We start from the raw sequence: 13,840 nt of genomic DNA, 5'->3' as shown, positions 1-13,840 counted from the left end.
ATTGTAAGTTGCTTTGGATAAAAGCGTCAGCTAAATGAATAAATTAAATTGTAATACCAAGTATGTACAGTATTACAACTACATGTTTATTTATGGAAAATTTACAAAACTCTGACATAAACCAGTGGAATTAATAAAACACGTCTTGCATTTAATACTGTTTTGTCATTATTCTTGTGGTCTAGAATAGGAGATCAATGTGTTAAAAAAAAAAAAAAAAAAAAATGCAAATCAAATGAGTCAAAACTTGACACCAATTTAATGTCAAGTTTCGACATCGATTTGATTTGCATTTTTGACCAATTCTTTGATGACTATGTTTTATGTCAATTTGATGTCTATTTGACATCAATTGCCCGCCGGTTATTTTTTATAACAAAACCCTACCAAAATCCTTCAGTCAGCGTGTGGGAAAGGAGAGCACCAGTCGGTTTTTTGGCTGGTCTATTTTCTAGGACAATGCCTTTAATTTGCTTACAGCAACAGATCACAGAGCTCAACGTCAACATGATCTTATTTTAAACACACTTGCTCTTAAAACCCACAGAAAAGTTGCAGAAAAAGAAGTTTTCAAACTCTGTCTACCCATTTACTTGCACATTTACACAGACATCAAATACATTATGTCCAACATTTAGTATATACAGTTATGTCGTGGAGTATTATCAAGATGGTCGCTGATTTTGATACAGAATATGTTAATAAATTTGTCAGAGGCAATGAAGGCAAACAGTAGAAGCCTCTTTATCTTAAACTTGTTTTTGGGGAGATAAAACCAAATGCATAAACTCTTGAAAAATCAGCAGCTTACAATACAATGTAGTACAGTAATGAAGCATGGAGAACATTTATTATTAAGCACTGAACATAGGTGTATTCTAAACCTGAACCATTAGGTATATTTGGTTAAGAGAGGAGCATTAAAGTCTAAAAAGGTTAATCTGGGGTCAGGTTTCAATACCAAGGGAAGGTTATAATTTATAACAGATCTTCAGTCTATGAAGCTGGATTGTCTTAGGTGTGTGAAGCTGGATCGTCTGCAGTCTGTGAGGTTAGATATTGTGAAATCTGTGGAGCTGTAGAGTCGGCTGTCTGTGGGGTTTCTGTCTCCTGGGGAAGGCCCTGACTGTCCTGCTTGAGCTTTAGTAGACTTTTACCTCTCTCGAGTCTGCTTTTGTCTACTAGCCTGAAAGCCTCCATAAACTCATCAATGTCAATGCTACCGTCATTATTTGTGTCGGTGCTGATAACCAGCCCGTTGATGACCTCGTCAGAGATCTCCATTTTCAGATAGGCACTGAGCAGTTTCAACGTCTGACGGAAATCCTCAAAAGTGATGAGACCTGGGAGAAATGCAAACACAAGCCATGTAATATTCAAAGCCACCCAGTTACATTTTGTCTGTTCTATTCAATTCAATTCAACTTTATTTCGCCATGTATACAGATACTAGGAATTTGGCCTTCTCCATGCAGGCAACACAGTAAAAAAAAAAAAAAAAAAAACAGTTACAAAAACACAATACAAGGACAAATAGAGACATTATAAGCAATACGTTAATATGAATGTAAAAAGTGATGAGTTAAATAATAAATAAAGTGCCATGAATTCCAATATTTAAGAATCATTTAGGAGGGCTATTGCTTGGGGGAAAAAACTGTGGCGGTGGCGTGATGTTTTGGGCAAAAAGGCCCTGTACCGCTTTCCAGAGGGGAGAAGATTAAACAGATTATTGGCAGTATGAGAGGGGTCAGCCGCAATCTTCACAGCTCTGTTAATGGACCTGGAGCTGTACAGGTCCATAATGGGGGGCAGGGGGCAGCCGATGATCCGCTCTGCTGCCCGGACGACTCTTTGCAGCCTTGCCTTTGCACGGGCAGACGCAGAGGCAAACCAGACCGTGAGGGAGGATGTTAGCACACTCTCAATGACCGCTCTGTAGAATTGTACCATGATGGGGGGACTGAGCCGTAGTCCTTTCAGGCGGCAGAGGAAGAACAGGCGCTGCTGGCCTTTCTTCACTAGTTGGGAGATGTTATTGTCCCATTTGAGTGTGTTCGTTATGATTGTGCCCAGGAACTTGAAGTGCTCTACCACAGACACAGATGAGTTATTGATGACCAGAAGAAGATGAGTCGGGGGCTTTTTGCGGAAATCCACTATCATCTCAACTGTTTTGTTGATGTTAAGCTCCAAGTTACTGACTGCACACCAGGACACAAGGAGACTGACCTCCTTGCGGTAGGATGACTCATCGCTGTTGGAGATGAGGCCTATTATGGTGGTGTCGTCCGCATATTTGATGGTTTTGACAGAAGGGCCTCCAGAGGTGCAGTCGTTGGTGTACAGTGAGAATAACAAGGGGGACAGCACACAACCTTGGGGAGCACCAGTGTTGACTGTGCGGGGCTGTAAGAGATGTGGGCCCAGCCTGACATACTGAGTCCTGTTGGTGAGAAAGTCTGTAATCCATGAGCAGAGGAGGGGGTGAATATTCAGATGGGTCAGTTTGCTGTGGAGGAGGTCAGGGATGATGGTGTTAAAGGCAGAGCTGTAATCCACAAACAGGAGTCTTGCGTATGCAGGAACTATCTTCAACAGGGAAATCACTGCGCAATCAATTGACCCTTCGCTAGGAGTCTGATTGGCTGACCAATCATAATGCTAAATCTGTCCTCTTTGCTCTGCAATGTATTTTTCACTGCGGTGAGAGCACCAAGGCTCGTCGGACGTAGCAACAGTAACTAAGAGGGGGCAGGTCTTTGCAAAGGGTCAATTGACAATTCTCATTTTAGTAATATATTGCAGTGGAAGAATACTCCATCCCTTCCCGCAACCAATGAGAATTAGCAAACAACAATGATCAAACCAATTCCCAATGGACAAAAACGCCCTTTAATTTTTTTCTCATTCAAGAAGCCATTTCACTCAGAAATATAGGCCACAATATATGTAAAATGGGTCATCTTTTATGAGTTTATGCCTTTTTGAGCATATATTTTAACAATACTAGTCATTTGTTTATGAGTAACCGTTTATGTAAAGTCACAATAAAACTGAAGTAGCGACTGATCTTTTCTTCTGTCCTTTGATGTACATCAGATTATTAAAAACTGAAAAATTGTAGAGCTGGGACATGAAAAACGAATGCAAAAAGGGGCGGAATTAAAGTGGGAATAAATGAGTAAATAAATGATTGAGAAACGTCTGGCAAACGTCACCAGAGAGAAGTTGTTTACACTGGAAGATGACATTTATGTTGATCAAAAAAGCATTAAAAATTAAACCTACATGGATGAATCATTCACAACATGATCTATAAAGATCTAAAATACTTAAATTAGCTATTATTATTATCTGCATATATTTTTCAAACCTGAATTATCGGTGTCCACTATCCTGAAAATGGTCTCTAGTGTGGAGCGATGTCTATAAAGTGTCTCCAGCATTGTCTGTTCAATGTGCTGTAGACAGAACAGAGGATAGCAGTTACTGCAACATATCCATAGCCATTCTGCATTACAAACACAGCAGACATGATCAAATGGGCTGCTTTACCTCAGATCTGGGCTTTTTTAAAGCAAGATCACGGAACCAGCCTTGATAGTCCAGCTTTCCATCTTTGGTGCTGGACAGTAGCTGAGGATGAAGCACTTGCCAAGGCAGATCCAGGTGAAGAACTTGCACGATTGCACTGGCCCAGTCATTCAAACAGATCAGTCCTGTCGGGTCGAAGATCATTTATTTAGTTAAGAAGTGGTAGTGATATCATCATATCACTAGGTGGCAGAATACTGAATGCACATTTCATAGATAGTTGTGCATACCTGTGTTCTCCTTGTCAATCTCTTGAAAGGCACTGAGGAGATCTGACTTGTGCACAAACAGTAGCTCTCGTAGGGCTTTGAAAGCTGTATGCTCTGTGCGTTTTACACTGAAAGAACACCAAGAAATGAGCCAGAAACATGACAATGAAACTATAACACCATAACAACAATAGTAACATTCATATCCAATGATTACAACAGAACATTTGCTGTAGTTTTTGCACCAAATCCTACATCAATACCAAACAATACATTTAAAATTGTGAATGAAAATCCTTCCTCTAGTTCAGTCTAGTTCAAATGGCTGATGGTATCATGTTGATTACCTTTGTGGAAAGCTCAGTCCTCGGGTCATATGGGTGACCTGATACTGAACAAAGTAGGGCACGAGATCTGGACCCAGTCTGACGAAGGCTCCTCTGTTACTGCCAGCCTCATAGTAGTTAGAGGCTGAAAAAATGGTCAGGACCTGAAAAAAGCATGGAGGGGCAACCATAATCAACCTAATCAAATCAACCTTAAAGGGATCCTCCACCCCAAAATTAAAATTTTGTCATTAATCACTTACCCCCATGTCGTTCCAAACCCATAAAAGCTTCGTTCGTCTTCGGAGCACAATTTAAGATATTTTGGATGAAAACCGGGAGGCTTGTGACTGTCCCATAGACTGCCAAGTAAGTTACACTGACAAGGTCTAGAAAAGTATGAAAGACATCGTCAGAATAGTCCATCTGCCATCAGTGGTTTAACCGCTGGTTCTACGTGTATTTAGCTTTGATTTGAAAGAAAACAGAGCATCCTTGTGATGCAGCTGATACAGAAGAGCATACGCAGCATACAGTGATGTGGAGAGACACAGAGACGGTTGACAAGGGAATTGTTGAATAAAGTCATTACTTTTGTTTTCTTCACTTACAATAAGTATTCTCGTCGCTTCACAACATTACGGTTGAACCACTGATGACAGATGGACTATTCTGACCATGTCTTTCATACTTTTATGGACCTTGACATTGTAACTTACTTGGCCGGCTATGGGACAGTCACAAACCTCACAGTTTTTTCATCCAAAATATCTTAAATTGTGCTATGAAGAAAAAAAAAACAAAGCTTTTATGGGATTTTTTTAACAAATTACAATTATCTTGATGTTCTCCTAAAAGAAAGGGAAAAATTACTAAGGAGAACTCCTGATTTCCTGCTTATTAATAGTTAGCAAGATAGTTGTTAAGTTTAGGTATGGGGTAGGATTAAGGGGTCTAAAGTACGGTTATGCAGAATAAGCCATTGATATATGCTTTGTACTGTAAGTACTAATAAAGGCCAGTATGTTAGTAATATGCATACAAATAAGCAGCAAGTTAATAGTGAGAATTGGTTCTTAAAAGAAAGTGTTACCTTGAACTCTTTCACCCTCTTTATATTCTTTTCAAATAGATTTTTTAGAAGAAGCTTTTGAGATGCTTATTATGCTTATAATACATACTGTACAGTAAATGAGAACTTGCATTCCTTGAGATATGAAAGGGCAACCTCTGAAGAATAATTTTACTCTGAGCTCGGCTAGAGAATTACTATTTTACTCACAGGTGTCCTAAAAACACATAGTGTCCTAAAAACTGCTTTAAATTAACATGAGCTAAAATTAACATAAGTACATGAACGTTAATGTAAGACTGTGTATAATGGCTTCAAATGAGTATGTTCATATAAATTCAGTCATTGCCTTACACACATCTAAAAACTATAAGAAAGAACTCTGCTTTAATATCAGCCAAACTGACATAGTCATTATTATTTTCTTCTCAAAAGTCTGTCTGAGGGCTCAGGTCACTGCATTCCTCACCTTACGATTGTGGCAAAACTCGTATCCGTCCTGTTTGCACTCGTGTGAGCGGATGATGAGCTGGAGATTGTGCCTGTTCAGAAAGTCCTCCGTGACATCAGGACCCCAATAACAGCCTCCGCCACGGACCTCGTTGGGAATGCAACCGTCCTGAGACATGGGGTCACTCCACAGCAGGTCCAAAATCTGATGGCACACAAGAGGAAAATGTAAAATTATTTGCTTTGCATTTAAAGCAAACGTTCCAGATTAAAGGGCACATTTATCCCACTAGTCTCATGTTACATTTTTCTTGTGAATATACTTATTTGTGTGTGTGTGTGTGTGTGTGTGTGTGTGTGTGTGTGTGTGTGTGTGTGTGTGTGTGTGTGTGTGTGTGTGTGTGTGTGTGTGTGTGTGTGTGTGTGTATGTGTGTTTGCATTTTAACATTTATTTTGTCTTTTCCAAAAGTTTCCATACATTAAGCGCAGTTTATGGGGATGAGTTGAAATTAATGCTGCGAAACTATACAAGGGGCCGGAGTCCACAAATTAACCTAAAATTATTTTAAATAGTCTTAATATTAAAAAAAGCTCGAACAACTAAAAAAATCAAGCTATTTCGTTTTTTAATTCCCCTCCTCAAAAACGTTATTATTTTAATTATATAAAAAAAAATTAGACATGGAAAAGTCATATAAATTAATAAATCTTGTAACTCTTTGGGCCTTTTATACATTTTATAAACATGTTTATTAAAAATGTTTCTAGTTACACTCTTAAAAACAAGGATTCTTTATTGGCATCTATGCTTGAAGAACCTTTAACATCCATGAAATCTTTCCTTTCCACAAAAGGTTTTCTTTTTTTTTCTTTTACGGTGGTGAAAGGTTCTTTAAGGAACTGTTTACTGAACCAATAATGTTTCTTCATTGAAAAAAAAAAAATCTAACTTTTATTTTTAAGAGAGTATGCCAGGCTCAACAACTATTTTATCAGGTAGAAATTTTGAGCAAAAATATTTTATTTTTTTTATAAAAATGTAAAAACTCTTTATCCATAATACTTTAATATCCTTAATCCCTAAAGTATTAAGTATTAAACACTATTCAGTAAATCACAAACAACTGGAAAAGTCATTAGGCCATTGAATATAGTTACGGATACTGGTAGTAGAAAAGGTTGAGAATCACTCTTTAAGGACATTTAGTACTACAAATCAGTCACAGCACAAAACAGTCAAAGAAGCCCACCTGTTTCCACTCATCATTGCTGTTGTCAGTGAACTGTGATGAGTCTGGTTCAGAGTCAGGCGACAGAGCAGTGCTCAGAATGCTGTGAGACTTGCTGAAGCTGGACAGACTAAACTCTGCTTGTCTACGACGAACCTCAAACTCCCCCTCAAGCGTCCGAGCCATGGTGCTTGAGAAGTCTTGAAGGGAGCGTCTCTGAAAACTGTCCCGAGCACCAAACGGTTTGGGAAAGGTCAGCGAGCCCATTGTATTCTTACAGAGGATCATCTCAGGTAAACGCTCTGAATTCGCATATACATTAATACGTGATGGAGTCTTCTTCTTAGGAGGCCTCAGAGAAGACACATACTATAGAAGTACAATATTTTTTAACATCAGTTAAAAAAGAGGAGATGTTTATGCTTTTAACAACATGTTAACCGTTTGTTGGACTCACTCTGTGTCTGTCCACTCGAGCTATCAGCGCGAGATCAGTGGTGTCTGAGACTCCTCCGTGGACTATCAGCACCCGCTGGTCGATTACTGTCACTAAAGGCAGCCAGCTGAAGATCTTCTGGAGCAGCTTGAGAATACGCTTCCCATGCAGCTTAATGTAATTGAACAGATGAGAGATTTGAGGAAACAAAGCACATCAAATAATGTGAAGGTTAGGGCAGAAACATGGCAAAAGAACAGAGCATAACACATTACTGATGATGTAATGAGATATTATCTTATTGCAGCAGAGTTATTATCATTACATACAATTAAAACTATAATAAACATAAACACTTGAAGTAAAATACATTGAAAAAAATATTTCATCTTGTTGCAAAGTACTCATCATTGAAAGTATCATGCATTAAAACACATTATACTAGATAAACAAACCTTCAAAAATTATAATGCATTTTAACTTTGGTTCAAATTATTTATGAAAAGATCAAATGTATAACAACATACATTACGAATACTTTTATAATAAATAATACATAAAGGCTTTCCGGATTTTCTTTCTAGAATACTAGTATAAATACAGTACAAATGACTCATAACTGTATATTATATTCCCCAATAATCACATTTCAATCAAAAGTTTATTTGATTTCCAGCTCATTAACAGCCAGAAGTTCTTTAAAATTCTAATATAATACCTTTCCAATGGTATGAAAATAACTGTATCCGTTTATTCAATTTCCTTCTAAGGTGTCATAATATGTGGTCAAAGGTTTGTTAATTTCTAATCTAGTTAGTTAACAGCCACAGTTGAGAGAGAGTACATGAAGTCTTGAAGCCTGCTCGTTGTAATCCTCTTACCGAGGACTGACCCACATTAACTGTGAAAATAACTGCAGGAGAACTGACCAGAGTGTCCCCTTTTAAACTGTAAGTCTGAGCTGGCCACTTTCTGTTAATAGGTGCTGTTCTTAGAAGGAAATCCCTTACTGTTTCATAACAGAGATAAACGGCTAACACCACATGCTAAACAAACTCTGAGGAATTACAATGCACAGACATCAGATGTAGGCCTAATTAATGGCCTACCTTGTATTTGCTCAGTACTTCTTTGGTGAAGCCATACCTTTGAAGAGAAAACGACATGTTTTCACAAAAACAACATTCAAAGTGGAAGAAGTTTTTCTCGTAGAAAAAGGGAAATAAATCAGAGCATTTGATTCAGATGAAAACAGAATCTTTATTCTTCTTTATTCTCTTATAGGTCTGACGTTAAGTGTTAATTATCATATTATAGTGTCACCTTGTGACCCATCCTCACAAATATTAGTACACTGACTCATCTAGTCCAATGATTCTCAAAATTTTTGACTCCAAGGGCCTCCTTTGTCCAAGACAATAGAAAAAGGCCGCTTTTTCTAAGCTGATATGTACTTCTGTTGTACACTTTTTCTTTTTTCTTTTTTTTAAGTAAATAAAAGATTACTGGAGTATATTTTACATGAAAATACTATTACAATGTTTTATTTGCGGTTTCTTTGTAATTAATTGTGAAATTTACGAGGAATTTCTGAGTGAAAATCGTAAAAAAAAAATATTGAGTTTAATGTTGTACATCTTTATTTTTAGTATTTTTTTTGGCATTTTAATTAAGATTATGTTAATACAAAAAAAATGTAAATTTATAGGGGACCCCTGGAAGTTTGCTTATGCCCCCTAGTGGTTAAGAACCACTAGAGTGGCTCATATGAAACTATTTAGTAATTCGGAATCATTGTTTTTTTAAGAGACTCTATAAAACATGTTATGTATGAAACGGCAGTGGAGGAATAAAAAAAAAATACTATGATGCTCGGACCCATTCTTACTAAAGTACTGGTATCGTTAGCTTTAAACTTACTAAGCTGGAATACCGCAAAATACAAGTACTGTCCAAAGTTTTAAGAGTATCTTATATAGTGTGTTAGTGAATACATTTGTTCAGCACATACTGTATCCATTACCTCAGATTAATGATGTGATCTTCATGGTTTCCTCGATTAAGATAAACATCTCCAGGATACACAAGCAGGAAAGCAAACAATATGAGCAGAATCTCCATGGAGTCTTTGCCTCGGTCCACAAAGTCTCCATTGAAAACATAAGGTTTCTCCAGTGACGGCATTCCATTCTGGAAGATATACTTAAAGACATGCTTTATCAGGCTAACACAATATTGTAGCTGAGAGTAAAATAAATGAATGCCAACCTTGTAAAATATTAGTAGCAGGTCTTCTAATTGCCCATGTAGATCACCTGTAATAAAGTTCATAATTTTATTTAGAAGGGGCATTGAATAGTGTTTTAATTTTAAAAAAAAATGTGTCTCTCTCACCACAAATGGTTATTTCTTTGCTATGGCATGTAGAGACTCGGTTGATATTTGGCAACACTCTGAGCAACCTCCATGTTTCCAGAAGAAGCTGAAGAACGTAACGAGAGTGAAGCTGCTGCTTAGAGAAACCAGAAATATGCATGGTTAAAGACATCTGATTATCTTATACATAAACATATATTTAATGCATCCTCCTGGAACACCTACTTGTTTGTTTTTAAAGGCCTCTACAAGATCAGCCACCTGGTCCATATCTAAAGGAAAGGTTAGTCGTGGGCCAGCGTAAATGTCTGGGACATCGATATTGGTGTAGCTGAAGTATCTCTCCCACTCTGCATCTCTGCAAACCTCGTTTTCTCTGAAGATATGTGAGATCAGTTTTCCTACATGATAGAACATAAAGCATGTGTTTAGCATGGATACATTTCTGGGGAAGGTTTTATATATGTTATGTGTTTATATGCAAAAGCTTTGATTACGTTCACTGCTTGATCGAGTGAAGTTATCCATCAGGTAACCAAGAAAATTGTATAACTGTGTGAGAAAGTGAGAAAGAAATTTATTTGTCATATATTACATTTGTTCAGCGTTTTCACAGTAAAATTAAGTAGACCATTCATTCATTCATTCTTTCATTTTCCGCCTCTCTGAAAATTCCAAGCTTGCATGTTTTGGATAGACTATCCATGTTTTGATATTTTTGTCAACCCTGTTACAGACACAAGCATTACTGTATACAAACGTTTTGATAAGAACTATGCAATAGTTTTTTTGCACATATGTATGTGAGCAGCATTTAGTTCACTGGGATTTTCACATTTTTGATTTTTTAAAATATATTAATATTTGTCATTCGGATGACCAAGAATATACTCATTTATTTTGGAGGGTTACCACGTCAAATAAGAGAGATTTTAAAAAAGGGCTTTGTCCATAATAAAACATATTAAAAAGTTACAATGGAAAAACCTGAAAAGGCCGAATCAAATATAATTTTTACAATTTTTATGAAATGAATGACGGCAACAGGATAGACGTCAGTCTGACCCGAGTAACAGGGATGACAGGACACACATTCTTCGGCATACAATGCACATATTTGTTTACATAATATTGTAAAGTTTTACTGTTTTGTATTGCATTATATTGTGTGATATATTGGGTTACATATACATACTGTATATAAATACTGTTATATTGGGGAGGGCCTTACTGCTCTTGTTTGTCATTGCATTTACATGGATGCATTATTGACAATGAGTTATGGGAAAAAATATTTTTACTCTATCTCATCATCTTATCTCAGTTATTAACAACACATTTTTGCCTTCATTTTGCTAAATAAGAGGCCTGCTGAAAAATAAAAATCATAGTGAGGGACAAGCCAAAACCCCTACCCTTAATTAGTATAAATGTTTTTTAGATTATTTAAAATAATATTTAATTGACTTTTTTGATGTTATGTTGATGTAATATTTTTGAAAGAATACATAATGTTGTTATGCTTTTAAATCACAATAATTTTTTGTTGTTGTTGTTATATTAATCCTATGCTTGATTATTTCATAGGGACGCAAAAGGCACCCATTTCGTGGAATGACCAAAAATAACTAGAATTTTGTCAAAGTACAGTAAACAGTAAATAGATTTGAATTCAATTGAATTCAAATAATATGATAACAAATACCTGTTTGCAATATCATGCAGCAAAATGGACTGTTTTTGTACAGGTAAAAAAAAAACTGCAAAGCATGACACCGTAAGCCTCAGACATTCAAGTTCCAAATGGCCTCACCTGCTCTCGCGTTAAAAATAGTGTGGAGAATGGATTTCTTACTTTGATCTGGTCTTGTAGGTCTGAGTACTCCATGGACTGGAAGATGTTCCAGGTGTATCTGCGTCTCATTTCCATGCGGGCCGCATACTGTCGGTACCAGCGCTGGATCAGCACCGCTGCCTTTATTGCTTTCAAGAGAATGCAAAAGAGGTCAGAAAGGGTTTTTCCTTTTTGTTTAACTAAATATAATTAAACCATTTTGTTATAAGTGCAATAGTATTCATGTCAAGCTTCTAGATTTACATCCAGTAGAGTATCATTTGAGATATTAGTATTTATTTTTAAAAAATGGTGTAAGATTAGATTTTTGCAAGTAAATTTCACAAAATTACCAAGAAACAGTAGTTAACATATTTAAAGATTAGGCTTTAAAACAGTAGGCTGTTTTCTTTTCTTTATAAGACAAATTTTTACAGTGTACTGTAAGTCTTATAACTGTACAGGATGTGCTACCCAAAACAGATATCACAGTAGTCATAAAATATGAGTTTTGCTTACTTATGGCCGCTGTAGATATGCATGAAAAAAAAAGAAAGGTTGAGAAAGTAAATGAGTTAGCCTACTTATATATTGACATTGCACACAAATAATTGACAACCAACCGTGTTGTCATAAATAAGGTTTTACACAAGCTTTGCTGCACCGGTAAAAACTCACCTGGGATGGCATGTCCATCTGTTTTAAAAAGAAGAAGTCTTTAGGTTAAGTTATATTCACACTAAACAGTCTTCGACTAAGCAAAACTCACACAAACATACATATATTCTTTGAATTACACAAGCCATTCATATAAATGTTATTGTAAACATTTTACCTTTATCAAATCGTCTATTGAATTTGCTGGTTTTTGTGGCACCACACCCCATAGTTTCTCCTGAAGGTAGAAAATGTGACTTTTATTAAGCACTTGTATGACACTTTATGAATCGAGCACATTGAATCGTATTTTATATATTTATTTAATACAAATTGCATTACAAAAGTACAATTGCACAATATTTTTTAAAAAATGTTTAAGAAACCATTGTATATATATATATTTTTTAAATAACTTAATTTGGTAATACTCAATTTACACAATACATTATTATATTATATAATATATTATTATATACTATAGTTCAGACCAAAAAAAATCTACTCTGGTAAATGATAATAAAAAATAGTGTAAAATATATTTCAAGTTTTTTGCATGAACACCAAATGTCATGTTGTTGCACACGTTAATGAGATCCAGAGAGCGAGTTAATTTGGCTTCATTGCTCTCTTGCCCTGGCCTCAATATTCTTTACAGAGCAGACGACGTCAACACACACCTGTGACTCTGTGAAAGACCAAGCTTCAAACCCTCAATGATGACCCTGCCTCACTCTAAATCACCCAGACATCTGTTATTCATTCAGTGTTTAAGTTTAAGAACTTGAGTAGTTATCTCACAACTTTTAAAAACAAGAGAAAAAGAAATCTCGTTTTGAGGTTACGTTTCTTAAGAGTGCTGTTGACAAAAGCTCATGTGACATGCTTTGAATCTTGCTCGCAGTAAAGTGAAATAAGTGCTACTGCTATAGAAAAATATTCTATGAATTATACATTTATAATTTTTCTTTGTTTGTAACATAATTTAACCCATACAAAATCTTGCCTATTTAAAAAAAATGGTTAAAGATTTCATTATAGATTACCATTAAATTAGTCGTAGTACTTTGGTACCTTTTCTGGGCATTTCCTTGAATTTAATTGGTGTAAATAGTTTCAGAAAACTCCGTCTTTAATAATCCAAACCATAAAAGGTTACAGCCAGAGATGACAAATCAAGGTGGGTAAATCTCACCTGGTGGGTTTCTCTTTAATCAAGGAAATCCCAAAAGACTGATTTCCACAACATATCATCCAAAGGAATGTATCCGCCTGAAGAACCCCATCGGTGCTTGAGTTAGTCAATGCAAATAGTAGAAATTGAAATAAATCAGCTTGTGAAGACACAAAGAAAGCAAAGTCACAAACTTCCCCATGTCCCCCGAGAAACCTTCAATGTCCTGAGCAAAAATCCATTATTTCATTCAAAAATAAGGGAAGATCTTGTGTCAAACTCCCGGGGCCTTCAGTAGGTGTGTTTGTTTCTCTGCATCTTAACAGTCTTCATCTGTGTAGCTGAATTAAGTCAACTAGCCCTAAAGGGATTAGGGGTAATAGCTTGATTCGACTTGACTGGACTTTGTAGGAAATAGCACTTTCAAAGGAAACAGATGGAGCAGTCTGGGGTATATTTTTAGCAATAGTCAAAAAAAT

At 36.2% G+C, this 13,840-nt stretch overlaps 1 protein-coding gene across 2 annotated transcripts; it reads right to left on the bottom strand.

Moving 5' to 3' along the window:
* Positions 1-904: 904 nt before the first annotated feature.
* LOC132138083 (serine/threonine-protein phosphatase with EF-hands 2-like) lies at positions 905-13,692 on the bottom strand. 2 transcript variants are annotated; one of them, XM_059547646.1, is made up of 19 exons: positions 13,383-13,692; positions 12,366-12,422; positions 12,209-12,226; positions 12,050-12,058; positions 11,552-11,679; positions 10,194-10,248; positions 9,922-10,097; positions 9,715-9,829; positions 9,589-9,635; positions 9,344-9,510; positions 8,430-8,466; positions 7,342-7,491; positions 6,906-7,253; positions 5,674-5,859; positions 4,154-4,296; positions 3,828-3,934; positions 3,559-3,722; positions 3,377-3,464; positions 984-1,343 (listed from the first exon to the last, which is right to left on the bottom strand). In XM_059547646.1, exons 2-19 carry the CDS (start codon positions 12,415-12,417, stop codon positions 1,015-1,017), a joined length of 2,319 nt encoding a protein of 772 aa, XP_059403629.1. In that variant the 5' UTR covers positions 12,418-12,422; positions 13,383-13,692; the 3' UTR covers positions 984-1,014. The 2 variants fall into 2 exon arrangements, with proteins under 2 accessions (XP_059403628.1, XP_059403629.1); XM_059547645.1 differs by lacking the exons at positions 12,050-12,058; positions 12,209-12,226; positions 12,366-12,422; positions 13,383-13,692 and having other exon boundaries at positions 905-1,035; positions 1,120-1,343; positions 11,552-11,901.
* Between the last annotated feature and the right edge of the window lie 148 nt (positions 13,693-13,840).

The sequence above is a fragment of the Carassius carassius genome, chromosome 4, assembly GCF_963082965.1.
Source record: "Carassius carassius chromosome 4, fCarCar2.1, whole genome shotgun sequence".
NCBI classification, from domain to species: domain Eukaryota; kingdom Metazoa; phylum Chordata; class Actinopteri; order Cypriniformes; family Cyprinidae; genus Carassius; species Carassius carassius.
The sequence above is the reverse complement of the archived record's forward strand: the minus strand, read 5'-3'. Positions and strand labels throughout refer to the sequence as shown.